This window comes from Microcaecilia unicolor, chromosome 4, assembly GCF_901765095.1.
Source record: "Microcaecilia unicolor chromosome 4, aMicUni1.1, whole genome shotgun sequence".
Lineage (NCBI taxonomy): Eukaryota > Metazoa > Chordata > Amphibia > Gymnophiona > Siphonopidae > Microcaecilia > Microcaecilia unicolor.
In genome coordinates, this window is record NC_044034.1 from 238,691,840 (window position 1) to 238,709,107 (window position 17,268).

Consider the following 17,268-nt stretch of genomic DNA (forward strand, 5'->3'; position numbering starts at 1 on the left):
CCCTCACTAGACTCATCAGTCTCAAAATGACCCCCGTTATTGATTACCTTGACATCCAAAAAATTAATTTCCGAGGGATGTACCATATGCTAGAATTTAATGGTTGGATGGCACAAATTTAGATCTTGAACAAACTGCTCCAATTCTTCCTCAGACTAATCCCAAATCATGAAAACATCATCTATAAATCTCCACCAACATTTAGCATACTGAAAACGGAGGAGATGATAGATCAATTTTTCTTCCAGATTGGCCATGAATAAATTGGCCACCGAGGAGGCAAAAGCCGCTCCCATGGCTATACCAGACAGTTGTAAAAATAATTCACCATTAAACAAAAAATGATTATTACAGAGTGCCAACTTCAATAGCTTCAGAATAAATTCAGATGGAACTGTGGCTGGTTTAGGGTGCTTTTCCAGCACCTGTTGTAAAATCATCAAAGCTTCTTGTTGTGGTATAGCAGTATATAGGGCTTGAACATCCAGCGTCACTAATAATCCACACCCATTAGCCGATGAAAAGGCATCTAATTTTCTCAAAAAATGGGTGGTATCCTTAATATGGGACACAATGTCTGGAACTAATGGTGCCAGGAACCCATCAACATACTTACATACTATTTCCAGTAAAGAATCCCGGGCAGACACAATAGGTCTGCCCGAGGGAGAAATGAGAGTCTTATGAATTTTTGGAAGAAGGTAGAATATGGGTATCTTGGCGTTCTTGTAATTTAAGAATGACATCTCGTTCTTGGTCAAAAAGCCTTGTTCAAAGGGTACTGCAGTGATTTCAGATAACTCCTGCAGGAGGCCGTCAGTAGGATCAATATCAATTTTACGGTAAGTAGTCTCATCTCTCAATTGTTTGTACGCTTCAGTTATATAGTCTTCTCTACGCCAGATAACAATCGCACCTCCTTTATCAGCACGACGAATTATGACATCATCATCAGAAAGTGACTGGATAGCTTTTCTTTCTTCCAAGGACATATTGTGTTTAACAGGAATATGCTGTTGCTCCAAATACTGTATATCCTTCATCACATGTTTTTGAAACGTCTTAATAACCGGATCCATAGGCCCGGGAGGGAGCAATTTACTTTTTTGATAGATTTTAGAAAACCCTCTATGATGAATAGTGTCATGACCAAAATATGCCACAGTGGAGCATAAAAGTCAGGCTCCCTGTTACACTGAGGCTATTTTTTTTAAATTTAATATTTAAAATTTAAATTTAATATTTAAAATTTTATTAAATATTTTATTCAGATCCTTCAGATCTGAATCCCCAGTGTGACACTATATTGGAGTGATGTGTTTGATAGTTTCTCTGACAGCACAACGATGTCAATTAGTATCTGGACCACAAAAATGAAACATATACTTTCTACCAGATGCCAAGTTATGACGTTTCCCCCGTTCTAAAAATAGGCGACTGAAATAAACATTGCCAACAAAAATAAATCCAAGAATTGAGGAGTCCTTTTACTAAGGTGCACTGAAAAATAGCCTGCGATAGTGCAGGCACGCACTGATCCATTTTTCAGCGCTCCTGCAAAAAAATGCCTTTAAAAATTTTTGCTGAAAACGGACATGCGGCAACATTAAAATTGATGCACATCCATTTTGGATCCAAGACCTTACCGCCAGTCATTGACCTAGCAGTAAGGTCTCATGTGTTAACCGGGCAGTAATGACCTACGCGCATCAAATGCCACCTGGTTCGCACAGCGGACGAGCACCAGAAAATAAAAATTATTTATCAGACACGTGCCAAAAATGAAATTACCGCAAAAGCCACGCAGTAGCCAGGTGGTAACTCCAAATTGGAGCATGTAGACACTTACACGACTTAGTAAAAGGGCCCCTCACGTTGATGCGGCTTAAGGCACAATTTGATTTTCAGTAAGATTGGTTTTGGAAAATTTGAGACCCGCTGTGAGTTAAGTTTTAGTGACGAAGGGGGTTTAAATCCAACTAGTCATGAGAATCGCTAAGACACTGCTGGCTAACTGATACAAGTGACGAGAGCTGTTTCGAGAAGTGTACACAGTAAGTAACTTTTCTTATTTCTTTTCGCTAAGGGCGCTGCAATATTTTTACATTTTGAATGAGAATAGCAAGACAGGAATAGAGAATTATTAGGTGACATTTCAAGTGGGAGACTTACCGGTGGTTTGAAAATGTTTGCTGTTTGTTTTCATTTTTCATATGAACTCCTCACATACTTTTTGTCACAATTTTTGTAACTAAAGTAGATGGTTATGTTGTTTCCAAACTGGGAACACTAGATATTAACCAAGCAATGAGATATTGTTGCCTTTTATTTTAGGTGCTATAAGATAACTTTAACAGGAATACTTTGTATCAATCCCCTATTAGGTAAGGAAATGTCTTATCTTTTAACCACATCCATATTAGTAGCATTCTTAAGTTAACTAAAGATTGAATATTATGGAACCACATGTCACATAGCGCAGGGCACTGTATTTAAGAGTTCCATGTATAGATAATCACCTTTTCTCCTGTAAGTACTATATAGTTTTTATATATATATATATTTTTAAGTTATGTATTTTTTATTTGGAGCCTTGTATTTTAATTTTTGTTAATTATTGGTTATTTTAATGTTATTTAACATTGTTTATGAAGGTTTTATATCCTATCTGAAACAAGGTTACATTGATTTGGCAATTTTTGTCTATATAGTGCCCCCCCCCCCCCCCCCCCCCCCCAAATCTGATTTTTGAAGCAGTGGTTTTCTCCATTTTTTTCTAGAGTTTTTACACTGCTATTTTTCTGGGCTTGGGGCAAGCCTATGATGAGATATCCCATAGGGGGTGTTTGATAATATGTAATCTCACCCTGGACAATTGAGGCTTGCTATATTAAATTTTATTCTTTATCTGTAGCAACATAACCAGGTTCCAAATGGGTTGTGGTAAACATTTTATTTTAGTATACTAATGTTTTACCTTCCAAATATTTTTGAATTCTTGGTAGAACTTAAATAGGCAATTTCCGATGACATAACATGAAGGGATTTTTGGATTTTAGCTCAAGCCTTTTTCAGTTGTAGCACAAGACAAGTTACATTTAGGTACAGCAGGTACTTGAAGAATACTCACGCCGTGTATTCATAAGGAAGCACAGATTCCACAGAGTCCAGTCTATTCACAAATAATTCAATTAAACTCTGCAAAAGATCAGAAAATTAATATGTATTGTTTTATTACAAAAATGAATAAAACAAAGTTAAGGATAAATTAGGTCTTACCTGATCATTTTCTTTTCATTAGTCCTTCCCAGTATTCCAGAACCTATGGGATACTTGTGTCCATCAATGAGTAGGTGAAGATAGAGAACTAAAAACTGAGTTGAAACATCTTTCTTTTGGCATCCAGTCCAGCTGCTCAGTATTTACGTAAACAAGCAGTAAGGGGGGAAACTTAGAAAAAAAACGCAACAAACTTAAACAACTCGCTAACCTGACATTAACCAGATTAACAAACATATCTGGACCTCTCTCATCTCGGGACAACGTATAGAAAGCACCATGCAAGGTGGCAGATATTTGACCCATTATTTTGCGCTGACTAAACATCTCAGAAACCTCGGGAAGGCCTCTAGAATAGTGGGAAGGGCTAATGGAAAGAAAATTATCCAAGACCTAATTTCTCTTTCCATAACATTGCTTCTCTCTATTCCAGAATCTGTGGGATGTTCAAAAGCAATTCCTAAAGAGTGGGTAGGATCCTGGCACCGCCATCCTGAAGACCAAAGCCCCAAAACTGGCTTCTGAGCATGCCACATCCACCCTGTTAGTGCTTGGCAAAGGTATGCAATCAACATCGCTGTCTTGCAAATATCCACCAGAGACAGAAAGGTAGTCTCCGCCCAGGATGTCGCTGTACGCCTTGAAGAATGAGCCCGCAAGGCTTGAGGAGCCTGCTTCTCCACAAGCAAATATAGTTTCCTTCAGTCATCTAGCAATTGTGGTCTTGGAAAGCATGAGGCCAAGCCTCTGTTTACCAAAAAGCACAGTCTGTCCGATTTGCAAAACTCATTTGTGACTTCCAGATATCTAATGAGGACTCTACACACATCGAGAAGCTTCAAGGAAGAATACCAAGCCTCTTCGTCCTCTCTGAGAACGGATGGAAGCTCCACAGATTGGTTGAGATGAAGTGCTGATAACACTTGGAAAAAAAATAAGGAACTGTGCACAGGAAGACTCCACCTCCAAAAAGCAAAGAAAGGGATCCTGACAAGAGCCTGAAGCTCTGAAACCCTACATGTTGATGCAACAGCCACCAAGAGTAAGATCTTTCTAACGAGCCTTCCAGAGTGGCTCAAAAGGAGGCTTCTGAAGAACCCAAAGGTTCCACTTTTGACATGGCATACGAAAGGGAGGCAAGCGGCCTGCTCCCTGCAAGAATTGAATGATAGCCGGGTGAGCCATGAGAAGTCTTCTGTAGTCAGTACCCAATACAGGCCAAAGCAACAACCTGAACGTTTAGAGAACCCAATGCCAATCCTTTCTGAAGACCTGCTTGGAGAACCGCTAAGATGTGCGCAAACTGAGCAGAGAAAGGATCTATTCTGTCTCTGTTGCTGTTTAACTTGTTTCTAAGCTCCTTGGCAACCCTCATTCAGATTTTCAGTATCTCAGTCTATTTTTACAGATGATATCCCTCTTCTTTATCCTATTTGCCTTTCCTCTCCCACAATTTCTCCACTGCAGTCCTGCCTTGATTCAGTTGCCAAGTGGTTGTCTGACCAACATCTTGAGCTCAATGCTGATAATACTGTCACTTGTTGGTTCTCTGGTTCCTCTAATCCACCCTCTATCGCCTCAGTTTCCCATTTTTGTTATTTAGGAGCTACCCTATACTTCTACTCTCTTTCATTCCTACTCCCAACTGCACATTTATCTAAGCTTTCCTTTTTCACTTTGACAGTTGAGGGCCATTCGCCATCTTTTTGACACAGTAAGTTTCACTCGCTTATCCTCTCATTCTTCATGGATCAATGCCATCTACGCAGGTTTACCACGTACTACTAAAACAAAAATAATAATAATTACAAACCCTCCACAATACAGCTGTCAAACTATTGTGTAAGGCCCATCATACTGACCACTCAACTCCATTGTTAATAAAACACTACTGGCTTCCCATCGAATACCATATCACCTACAAAATTGCATTGTTAACCTTTCAAGGCTTTCAGGATGGGCTCCCCAGATTATTTATCCAGTCTTACTATTCCCTATTCACCGGCTAGGGTACTTCGCTTTCTTAATGACCATTGATTAGTTCTTCCTGGTCCCAAACGTGCATCTTTAGAATCTACCCAATATTGTGGCTTTTTCTTCTTTGCCCCTTTTGTCTGGAACAATCTCCCTCTCTCTCTCGTCAGAGTGACTTATCCTTTCAAAGTTTTAAAACCTAAAAATGTGGGTTTTTTTCAGGCAAGCCTTTGGGGAAACAATAAGACTGGACCCTCCGGCTAGAGATATCTCCTAGTCCTTTTACCTTCTCCCTCTCTTTGCATGATTGTATTGCTTTCCTATCATCAATGGAGTTCATTTTCCCTTTATTTCTCTTATTTTAGTATATACACTGTTCTGTTCCACTCTGGTGGCTAGAGTGGTCTAGCAAGCACAAATAAAATAAACAGTCTGCGCTCAGAACACACCCTCAAACGTCCTCCGAACCCTCGCATATGCCATGGATTCAGAGCGTTTCCGAGCCTCAAGCAACGTAGCAATGACTGAATCAGAATAACCTTTTCATCTCAACCTTTCAATGGCCAAACCATAAGATCAAATGGGGACAGATCCTCCATGAGCACCGAACCTTGCTTTAGTAGGCCGTGAATCTGCGGAAGATGGCGAGGACCCTTGTCCAGCAGTTGAATCAGGTCTGCGTACCATGGCCTCTGTGGCCAATCCAGGGCTATGTGACTTATTCAACCCTACCATGAGCTAAGGAAGGAAGACATGTCTCCAACCAGGGCTACAGTAGGGCATTGAACCTCATATCAAGTTCTGTTCTTTCCAATGGCTGAAGAACTTGGACACTTTGGCATTCCTTTTCATCACCATCAAGTCCAGAAGCGGATAACCCCAACAGTCCACTATCAGCTGAAACCCCCTAGCTGGATAGTTCCCAATCTACCGGATCCAATCAGTGCCAGATGAGAAAGTCCACCTCCACATTCAAGGACCCTGATTTGTAAGCTGCCAACAAGCAGAGCAGATTTTTCTCCACCCAACTCATGAGGAACGCCACCTCCACTGCCATCGGACGACTGTGGATCCCGCCTTGCTTGTTGATATAAGACATCATCTCACTGTCAAAGAAAACTCAGACCGGGGCCCCCACCAGAAAGTGAGCAAAGTCACATAAGGCATTTCAAACTGCCTCGATCTCCATGCGATTTATTTATTGCCGAAGGGTAAAGTGATGGCCCAGCACCGCAAAACGTAGAAACCTCTGATGCAGCAGACATATAGGTATATGCACGTATTCCTCCTTGAGATAGAGGGTGGTGAGAAATTTTTCAGCTTGAACCGAGGCTATGGCTGCTCTAAGTGTCTCCATGAGAAAGCGGGACACTCGGATACAGCAGTTTAGACCTCTGAGATTTAAGGATGGATAAAAGGTACCTTCCTACTCTGGGACAATGAAGTAAATAGACTATCTTCCTTATCCCTGTTCGACCTAAGGAACTGGAACAATGGCGTGGAGTGCCAGCAAAGAATCTACAAAGGCCTGAACCTCGACTGGTTTGGTTCCCTTTCGACAAGGAGACTGCAACAAGAGAGGAGCGACCGGGTGGGAGAACTCCAACTTATAACCTTCTGTAAGAACATCCAGAACCCACTGGTCTGATGTGATTTTGGCCCACTCCTTCTGAAGACGTCCTCCCACCAGACGAAGAGAAGAATAGACCAACCTCGCATCACTGCAAAGCTTTGGAGGTGCTGGGCACTCTAGCTGACAGGGGACTTCCTGTCCACACAAAAGAAAAATCGGTGTGCCTGAAAGTGGGACTTCGGACCATATTGCATACTTGTCTGTCTCAAAATCAAAATAGAGATCCCCATGAAGACGTGCAACCAGAGGCTTTTGACATCCTCTGGCAACTACTGTGGCTTAGTTCCCCCCAGTTCTTTCACCAAGTTACTGAGATCTTTTCCAAATAGCCACTTGATCCAAAAGGGCAGTTTAACTAGATGTGACTTTGATGCAGCATTCACTGCCCAATGTTACAACCACAGTTGCTGACGTACCGTGACAGCCAAAAGACATACTGCGGACCGTAACGTCATAAATAGCATCCACCAAGTAGGCCAACCCCGCTGTTGCTTGAAAGCCAGAAGAGGACACTTCAAAGGCTTGTTTCAGTGAGCCTTCTAGCTTCGTATCCTGTAGCTCTTTTAGGGCAATGCCCCCTTCCACTGGCAAATTGGTCTTCTTAAGTCACCACCGTAACCAGGTAGTCCCACCCTGGAAAGCCGCAATTTATTTTTCTCCCCCGGAATTAACAGGTAGAAGCGAGCCTTGCTCTTCCCACTCTCAACCCCACATCCAGTGAGATCCATTCTGCTGTAACCAGGTCCTGAATGTCTGGATGCATCAGGAGGGCCTTAGAAGGATCTCTAAGCCCCTTCCATAATCAATGAAGATGGAACTTCTGATGCTGAAGCAGAAGGCTCCTCAATGGAAAGCACTGCAAGCGCCTCAGACAGTACTGAGCTCCTCTTTATGAAACAACCTCAGTATTTTTGGATCATCCCCCTCTTCAGGAAGGAGCTCTCCTTCCTCCTCTGAATAGACCAAAGCCACATCAGATAATGAGGAAGAAGCAGAGAGACAGCCTCATCTGCCCACTCCTGGAGGTCTAAATGAGAACTCTTAAGAGTCGGATGGGCAGTGGGGTAAGGCACTGAAGCACACTGTAGCAACTCTGACTGTCCCTGCTTCAGTAAATAAGCTTGGTTTAAGAGCAATATAAACTCCAGAGAAAACAAGACCCAAAGTAGTTGAATGCTCTGTTGGGCCCTGAGGCTGTAAAATGGCAGCTATGCTCAATGTATGATCTGACAGAGGCTTCTCCTCACTGCCAGTCAGCCCCAACAAAACGGCGCCCGTTCCCGTGCTCTCCTGCATCAAGGTGCACACCAGCCGTGCCAGAGAGCCCAAGGACCCTGGTATATTTGGATGCTGCACCAAATACGAAGATGTGCTGCCACCAACTGTTTCCTCTGCATTCCACGGGATTCACAGCTTCCACGCACTGCAACGTAATGATGCTGGTCAGCAGGTCCCGCTGCAGGTCCACCACTTAACTGCCTCTGTGGGAGCCACCATTCATTCCGACTGTCACCAGTGCAGCACAATGTGTCCCAAGCAGTGAGTCAGGATCCCTCCACCCTGCACCAAGTGGAACTTGCAGCCCTCCAAGCGATTTGAGTCAAACTTTAGTCGGACTTACCACTGCCGGCTGCTCACCCCAAACTCTCAGGCTCCACAAATCTTACCACAGATGAAAAAGGCTCAAGACTGATAACTCTGGCCAATGCTCTACAGCAAACCTCTCCTTTTTTTTTTTTTTTTATTAAGGTTGTTGTGCTGGAAAAGAAGAGCTTTCCACAGGAAAAAGGGTAGAGGTGTAAATTCACAGGGCACCAAAGACAGATCTGAAGTCCTCTAGATATGACTCTGCAGACTCAAGCTACCTGCAAAACTCAGCTGGGGACCAGTTAACCAACTGGACCAGGAGCAAAGCACTCAGAACCAGAGGCTGAAAAGTGTGTGTCTAACCACTTGCTGGAGATAGAAAATACTGAGGAGCTGGACTGGATGTCAAGAGAGATACGACTCAGCTGAGTTTTCAGTTCTCTCTACCTGCTGGTTGATGGACAACTATCCCACAGGATCTGGAATAATGGGAAGCTACGTAATGGAAATACATTTTGCACTACTGTATTTTTAACTTTACAAGCTAATATAATGCTTCTCAAATTGTGGTTGTTTTTTAAAATCTAATATGACACAATTTTAACAACTGAAAATTCGCATGACCTTAGATCAGTGGTTCACAACCCAGTCCTCAAGACGCACCCAGTCAGTCAGTGTTAGGATACACACAATATATGTTTGAATAGTAGGAATTGGTGCTACTCATGTATTTCAGGTTTCAGATAGTAGGAATTGGTGCTACTTGTGTATGGCAGGTTTGATTTTATATATAATGTGAGTACAGGCAAGACACAAAAGAAACAGAGATTCTTTCCAAAGCAGCCCAGCCACCAAGACCCTGAAGTAGCAAAACGAAACGCTGGCCATTGTCGGCTTGGGGCGAGGGAAAGAAGGAACGTACGAACTTCCGTTGAAGAACTTTCTAGTGCTGGCAACTAACCAGTTTGAAAGATGTGGTCTTTCAAAACCATTTTTTTGCATTACAGTGTAGACCGTTACAGCAGTATTGCTAAAATTTGAGTGATACTTAATACAGCAGATCACCTCCTAGCATAATATAACTGCAACGAGTGAGTGATATTAAAACACTATATATCACCTTAAGAAGGTCTTTTAGCCAATACAGAGGATCTATCTAGATCCGTTTAAACTCTAATAGATGATTACAATCTAGGAGCTCTGTGAGGCCTTTTTCCTTCTTACATTACCTATTGAACGGCACTACATTTAGAGACCTTATTCATTTAATTTGGTGGAAATTTATTTACTTTGGTAGTATCCCACAATTGTGCATTTCCACACCCTAAGCACACATGTATACATATGCACATTATATATAAAATCAAACCTGCCATACACAAGTAGCACCAATTCCTACTATCTCAAACCTGACATACATGAGTAGCACCAATTCCTACTATTCAAAAAGCAAGAACCCCAATCTATGAGTAGGGAGTACTACCGATATTACACTGGGCCCCAGAACACCAATACACCTTTTACTGGTAAAACAAGTGGAAATGCTACAGACCTCTAGATAGAAACTACATACAAATAGAATACCACACCTTGGTCACAGAGACAGAACCTCACTACTGTTAATACAGAGCAAAGGATCACAAATTAGAAATATAAAAACCAAAACTGAACTGGAAACACCAAGAAGTCATGTACCTCAACAGTGGAAAAATAAAAACAGAAATGCATTTCCTCTTGTGAGAAACACAATACACACACACCCACGATGCATGTTTCCAAGAGCTCACATATTTCAGTTAATAAATTCAAAATAATGCACAGTTTTCTATCTTTGTCCTCTGGGCATTTTATTTTTCAGTCATGCTGGTTCCAATTTCTCCTTTCTGCTACTCTTTCCAGTGGCTGCTGTACATTTGCCCTCTCTCTCTCTCCCTGTCGTGTTACATTGTCTCTTTCTATTTTATCTGCATATCCATCAAATTTCACCCTCTCTCTCACCCTTCAGTCTTCCATCATCATCTTTTTACTTTTCAACTATCAACTTTCTTTTTCTCTCTCTCACCCCCTGCTCTCCCATTTCCCATCTCACTCCTTCCCTGGCCTCCTATTTCCTTCTTTCCTTCACTCTCCGCTATCCCATTTCTATTCTCCTATACTCACTATCTTAAGAACAGCCATACTGAGTCAGATCAATAGCCCATCTAGCCCAGTATCCCGCTTCCAACAGTGGCTAATCCAGGTCACAAGTACTACTACTAATTTCTATAGTGCTACTAGACGTACGCAGCACTGTACACTTGAACATGTAAGAGACAGTCCCTGATCAACAGAGCTTGCAATCTAATCAGGATAGACAAACAGGTCAAATAAAAGATAAAGAAATTACTTGGTAGGAATGATAAAACAGATATGGGTACTGAATAAGTGAATAGGGGTTAGGAGCTAAAAGCAGTCTCAAAAAGGAGAAATTAGACCTTATCTGCTAATTTGCTTTCCTTTAGTCCCTCTTGACCGGCCCAGGATTGGACTGATGGGTTGTGCAAAACTTCCAGCAGGTGGAGACTGAGAAACTTCTGACTAGAGAGCCAATAAGAGCCCTGGCCATATGACCCTAGCCTCAGTATTTTCTCAGTCTCCAGCAGGCAGGAGGTGAGCCCATTAGTCTCTCTCTCTCTCTTTACTTGGAAAAAAAAAGGGATTGTTATCTTCTGTGCCTGGGGAATCTTATTGAGAGGCTAGGAGATAAAGGTCTTTTCTTCTCCAGCTTCTAGGGTGGTAAACTTGGGGGTTCCCAGGTCCCTTCCCCCTTCCTCCCCATCTCCCTTGGTTGTCAGGGAAGGGCCAACCCTTTCGGAGGAAAGGTGTTTTAGCCTCTGGGAGAGGCAGCCACTATTTTAGTTGTAAAAACAAAAAAAAAACTCCCCGTGGCACAAATGAGCAGTCAGCTCAGTCATGCTCTACTGGTTTTCGGTTGGCATTGCTTGCTCTTCGATTCCTCCTGCCTCTCAGCAGCTCTTGAGAAAAAAATTAAAAGTTCCATGATGCTCGCACTAGCCAGCGATTTCATCGGGGGTTTTTTTCTCTCTCCCTCTCTCTTCAGTCGTTCGGTGGCGGTTGAGTGAAAAAAGAAAAAGAACAAATGCAAAGAGGCACGGAGAGCTGCAGATCAGCGCTATGGCAGATAAATTCAAAAGATGCTCTGCCAGCGCAGGGGAATGGGAGCACTCAGGTCTTGCAAGTTTTGAACCGCCATTGATACTCCTGCAGTCTCTCTTCCTCCGCCCGTGTTGGCAGCCACACCCTTCTCAGCGCCTGCCCGTTTAATTGTGAAGGTGGCTGGACCTTCAGTTTTGGCAGGGAAGTCCGCCATTTTGTCTCCCCAGGCAGGCCCTGCAGCCCGAGAGCTCTCTTCTCCTGAACAGCCTTCTCTGCAATCAGAGGCAGTGTCCCTGGTACACTCTGGGGGGGTCTCAGGAAGGGGGGTTCCCCCCTGAGTTTGTCCTCCAGATGTACCAGGCTTTCTTGATGCACAAGTCAGGTGTTGGAGTCGGGGGTATGGGGGAGTCCGCTTCCAGATCCTCAGTTCTTCCAAAAAGAGCTGGAACTTGCTGGGATCCAGAAGAGGAACCAGCTTCAGACCACGAGGTTGGAGATGCCCTTCCTGGAGGAGGAAGGGTTGGTAGAGGGACTTTGGGAGGACCAAGGTCCGTCAGAGGCAAGTGCTGAACCCTTACCTCCAGGAGAAGATCCCTCGGTGGTCAGGATCTTTCATAAACAGAATCTACAGGAACTCATCACCTTAATCTCCTCAACTTTCCATTTTGAGGAACAGACCCCGACCTCCGAGGTCCGCAAGGTGGACCTGTTAGTCAAAGGCACCAGATCTTCTGAGAGAACCTTTCCCATGCATCAGGACATTCGAGATATTATTCAGGCGCAGTGGGATGTTCCCGATTCCTCCTTTCATCCAGCCAGATCGAGGACCCGTCTTTACCCAGTGCCATCGATGAACAGGTCTCTCCTGAAGGTTCCTGTGGTTGACACGGTGGTCTTGGCGGTTACCAAGCGTAATACAGTCCTGGTGGACGGCGGAACAGCTCTCTGGGATATCCATGATAGGAGGTTGGATGCTCTCCTTAACATCAGTTTTGATGTCTCCTCTCTGGCGGTACAGGCGGCCATCTGCAGTTCCTTGGTAACCAGGGCCTCTCTCTGGGCAGAGAGAGTTCTAGATAGGACCTCAGATGATCTGTCTTCTATTGATGCAGAGGTGTCCAAGATTGAGATGGGCTCTGCCTTTCTGGCAGATGCTTTGTATGATCTGCTCAAAGCGTCCTCCAAGTCTTTGACTTTGGGGGTCGCTGCCCGCCGGTCCCTTTGGCTACGGGGATGCTGCCTCCAAATCTAAGCTAAGTTTCCTTTCCGGGGTTCTCTTTTGTTTGGCGATGACTTGGATACGTAGGGGTTAGAAGCTAAAAGCAGCCTCAAAAAGGTGGGATTTTGGCCTAGATTTGAAGACAGCTAGAGATGGAGCTTGACGAACTGACTCAGGAAGTCTATACCAGGCATATGGTGCAGCAAGATTAAAGGAACGGAGTCTGACGCATAAATTTAGCTAAGTCAGAGGCGTTGGCCTCCTCAGAGGAGGTGAGACAGATATGGGGGGGAGCATTTCCGCTAGTTTGGGCAGACGGTTCATTTAGATATCTGGGCATCAGATTGACATTGAAATTGGAGCAATTATACAATCTTAATATTAAGGATTTGATAAGAGAAACCAAGAATCATTTGGAAAAATGGGGAAATCTTCCATTATCATTGAGAGGACGGATAAATTTAGTGCAGATGATGATATTTCCCAAGTGGCTCTATGTGCTGCGAACATTGCCGCTTCGTCTGACCCAGAAAGATTTGAAGAGGCTATATGGAATTTTCAGTAGTTTCTGTTGGGCAGCAAAAAAGCCAAAGATACGGTTTTCCTACCTGCTAGGGAATTGGAATCAGGGGGGCCTGGGAATCCCCGACCTATATGTGTATAACCAAGCTTGTTTGCTACGTCATCTGGGGGACTGGGTTTGTAAGACCAACGTATATACTCCGACTGATATGGAAAGGGAGTATTTTGCCCCATATGATTTCCTCTCTTTGTTGCATATGACCCAGAAACAACTTCCGCGACAATTTAGTGGCTGTGTGATACTCACATCAATGAGGGAGGTATGGAAAGGGTTGGCGAGAAAGTTGGGGGGGAATTATACGGTGTCTGACCAACTGGCAATAAGGGGGAATCCGACCTTCCAGTCAGGTACAGATAATCCAGTATTTATAAAATGGGAAAGAGAGGGTATTAGGAAGCTGGAACACCTCCTGGGGAGAGATGGAGAACTAATAGGTTATGAAGAATTGCAGAGACGAGTAGGAGTTTCCTGGGGGAATAAGTTCGCGTATGTCCAAATTAAACACTATGTATCTGCTTTAGATCAACCTATGCTGAGACAGGGTTTGGAGCAAAGAGTGAGGGATTTTTTTCAAGAAACAGAAGCAACAGGCCTGTCAGTGTCGGCACTTCATAAAGCATTGATCCGTCGGGGACCTCCTGCAAAGAATTATGAGGTTATAAAAGGTAGATGGGAACAAGAGGCAGGGAGACCCCTGGTGGGTTGGGAAGGGGGAACTATGCTGAAGGGAATAGCAACCCTTACGTCAGATGAAAGGCTACGCAAGTGCGGCTATCGGACAATCATGCGGGCATATATGTCAGGGCAACAGTTGTCACATATAGGCTCCCCGCAAGGAGCGAACTGCATTAAATGCAGTCAAACCCCACATACATTGTTCCATGCATTTTGGGCATGTCCAAGGGTAAGGGCTTTCTGGACACAGGTTGAGAGATTCTTGTCCCGGATACTAGGATCATCAGTAACGGGAACTTGGGATCACTTTGTACTGGACACGAAAAGGGCCTTCAGGACACACTCAGCGGGGGCACGCACCTTATGCCGTAAGCTTAGCTTGGTGGCGCGGAAGACTGTTCTGCAGTATTGGACGGCCCCGGAGTCGCTGGCTTACTGGCACTGGAGAAATCAGGTACACCTTTTAGCAACATGGGAAGCACGGGAGGCTAGGGGCTCCCCGAAGAGATATGCACATTTTAAACAGATATGGGGCCCTTTATCTGGAGGCATTAAGCCCTAGAGGGCGTAGTTTACTACTTAATTGGCATAATGCGACACCCTACATTGAAGGTTAAAGATAATCCTGATCACACATAAATTTCGTAGTTAAAAGACAGCGGGGGGGGGGGAGGGAGGGATCTCTCCGGGCTGTCAGAATACAAGCCAGGAGGGAGATCGGGGAGGGAGGGGTGAAGGGGTAAACAATCGGATGGTTTCACTGGAAAGAAGAGGGGAGGAGGGGTGGGGGGGAAATAATGTTGATTATGGTAATGAACACAGAAGACAATTGCCTTTGTAGTTTCATGTGTGCAAATTTTATTTCTGTATTGGTTGGTCAATAAAAGTGTTGAAACATAAAGGAACGGAGTCTGAATTGTGGCATTGCAAAACAAAAACAGTGTTGTAGAGCACAATTTTCTCTTTCAGATGACACTGTTCACAAGCTGATTCAGGCAGACTCTTTTTTAATAATTAGCTTTGAACTTTGGTACATTTTACCATTTGCTCAGACAGTGCCAAATTTGAAGAGATCCTGCAGGGCGGTTATAGTTGGTTAGTTGCAAATCTAGCAGTATTATGTCCAGCACAAGCATAATGCTTGTTCAAAATTTCAAGTCTGTATCTTTGTTTGCATGGAAGTTGTTGAGGTCTGAATATTGGTCCAAATATGTTCCGATGAGTCGTGACCAATTCTGATGCACACTTTGAGTCAACTTGTTTGGATTTTGCATCCATAATGCTAAAATGTATTTCATCGGAATTAGCATCAAAAACTGTATAGGATTTGAATTTTTTAGCCATTCTTATGTGTTTGGATTTTATTAGACCCCAAAAATGGCATTTTGGTAAATGTTGCGCGCTCATGGACTGACAACCTTTCAGAAAAGGGGGGTCTAGATCTGCAACTATTGCAGTTAGAGACCTCAAATTTTGGGGAAACACCTGACTCGCACAACAGATAAAATTTGAACAAAATTGGAGAACATGATGGTGGGAACTTTTTTTAATTTTAGACCACTTGGAATGGAATGACCCAATAGCCTCTTATTCACTCTATTTCCCTGCGACTGCAATAATTAGATTGCTGTGCATCACCTTGATCGCATTATTTATTTTACTACCTTTTTGAAGAAATTCATTCAGAATGAACCAAACATAGGCCATATAGAATTATAGCAGAAAAACCTATACATGAAGGCATAGTGTGCTACTTACAATGCACATTAAAATATTAGATAGACATCATAGGGTATAAGTGCAGGTGGAACATATAGACAGATTTGACAGAGCAACAGGAGTTATATAGAAACTAGGAAAAAAGGCCCGTTTCTGAAACCAATGAAACGGGTGCTAGCAAGGTATGGCCTTTCTGCAATTAATGTTTTGAAAGGGATTGTTAGGATAAATGTGTTCTCACCCTCCCTCCCTCCGAGTTCCAGGGCCGTCTCCCCCTCCCTCCCTCCGAGTTCCAGGGTCCCCCCCTCCCTCCAAGTTCCAGGGTCCCCCCTCCCTCCAAGTTCCATGGTCCTCCCCCCTCCCTCCCTAGTTGTGTGTTGGAGGACGTTTGTTAGGGAGGCTGCAAGTTGATTTCTGGGTGTGTGTTTACAGCGCCATTATGATGCAGTACTTTTGTGGGTGTGTGTAACTTGGAGGGAGGTTGGTTGAGGTGCCAGGGACATTGGGACAGTGGGTAGTTTTGTCTTGGAGGGCGTTTGTTAGGGAGGCAGTAACTGTGTTTCTGGGTGTCTGTTTGCGCCATCACATACCGAGAGCAGGAGCATGGGCATCCAAATAGTATTCTCCTTCCAGCAATGTTCCTCGTCTCCGTGCTGCAGAGAAAGTGAGCGGTTCTGCTGCTCATTCTCCTCCCTTGTTCCCATGCAGTTGCTCGTGATTGGTCCGTCATGCGTCTGACGTCTCCTTCCGTTGCCTGGCAACGGTTTGGCGATTCCTTCATTGTCAGCTGCTGATACTCCTTCCTTTTTTCATGCAAGTCGTTCTCATAGCTCCGTGATGCGTCTGACGTGACGTTTCGTGGCATAGCAACGGGTGAGCGATGCGATTCAGTGAGTGTAAGTGCTCTGCCCTCGACTTCATCACGTTGTGATGCGAGGGCGGGATAGACACTCATGGGCAAACAGCGATCTACACAACTACAAATTTGGAGGCTTCCGGCTTCATTAGAATGCTGGAGGTGCGTTTTATATAGAGAGATAAGGGTGACTAACTTAAAGAAAAGTTCCACATGAAGTTAGAAGACATGTGATTTGTAAATTTACATTTAAAAAAATTCCAGTCATTCAAAGTCTAGTTCCTAGATCCTAAGAAAATTTATTGAGACCTGCCCAGAGATAAAAATCTGTTTTTATTATGGACCCCATTTACCAAACGGTAGAGGGGCCCTGCAATGGCATCGGCGCACAGGTTTGCTGCGCGCCAAGGCCCCTTTTCACTATCAACGGTAAAAGGCTCTTTTTCTTTTACATAAGGAAATGGCCATTCAGCACTTGCCGCACGGCCATTTCCTGGGAGAGCCCTTACTGCCTCTGTAGGGGCTCCAGTGGTAACTGGGTAGTGCGCAGCACTGCCCAATTATTGCCAGGCACACCTCAAGCACTA

At 43.9% G+C, this 17,268-nt stretch overlaps 1 protein-coding gene across 1 annotated transcript in view; it reads right to left on the bottom strand.

The window, feature by feature from the left end:
- TM9SF2 (transmembrane 9 superfamily member 2) overlaps window positions 1-17,268 on the bottom strand; it is a 215,442-nt gene that overhangs the window by 186,104 nt on the left and 12,070 nt on the right. Inside the window, 1 exon segment of the mRNA XM_030201349.1 lies at window positions 3,131-3,198. Coding sequence (XP_030057209.1) covers window positions 3,131-3,198 — 68 coding nt within the window.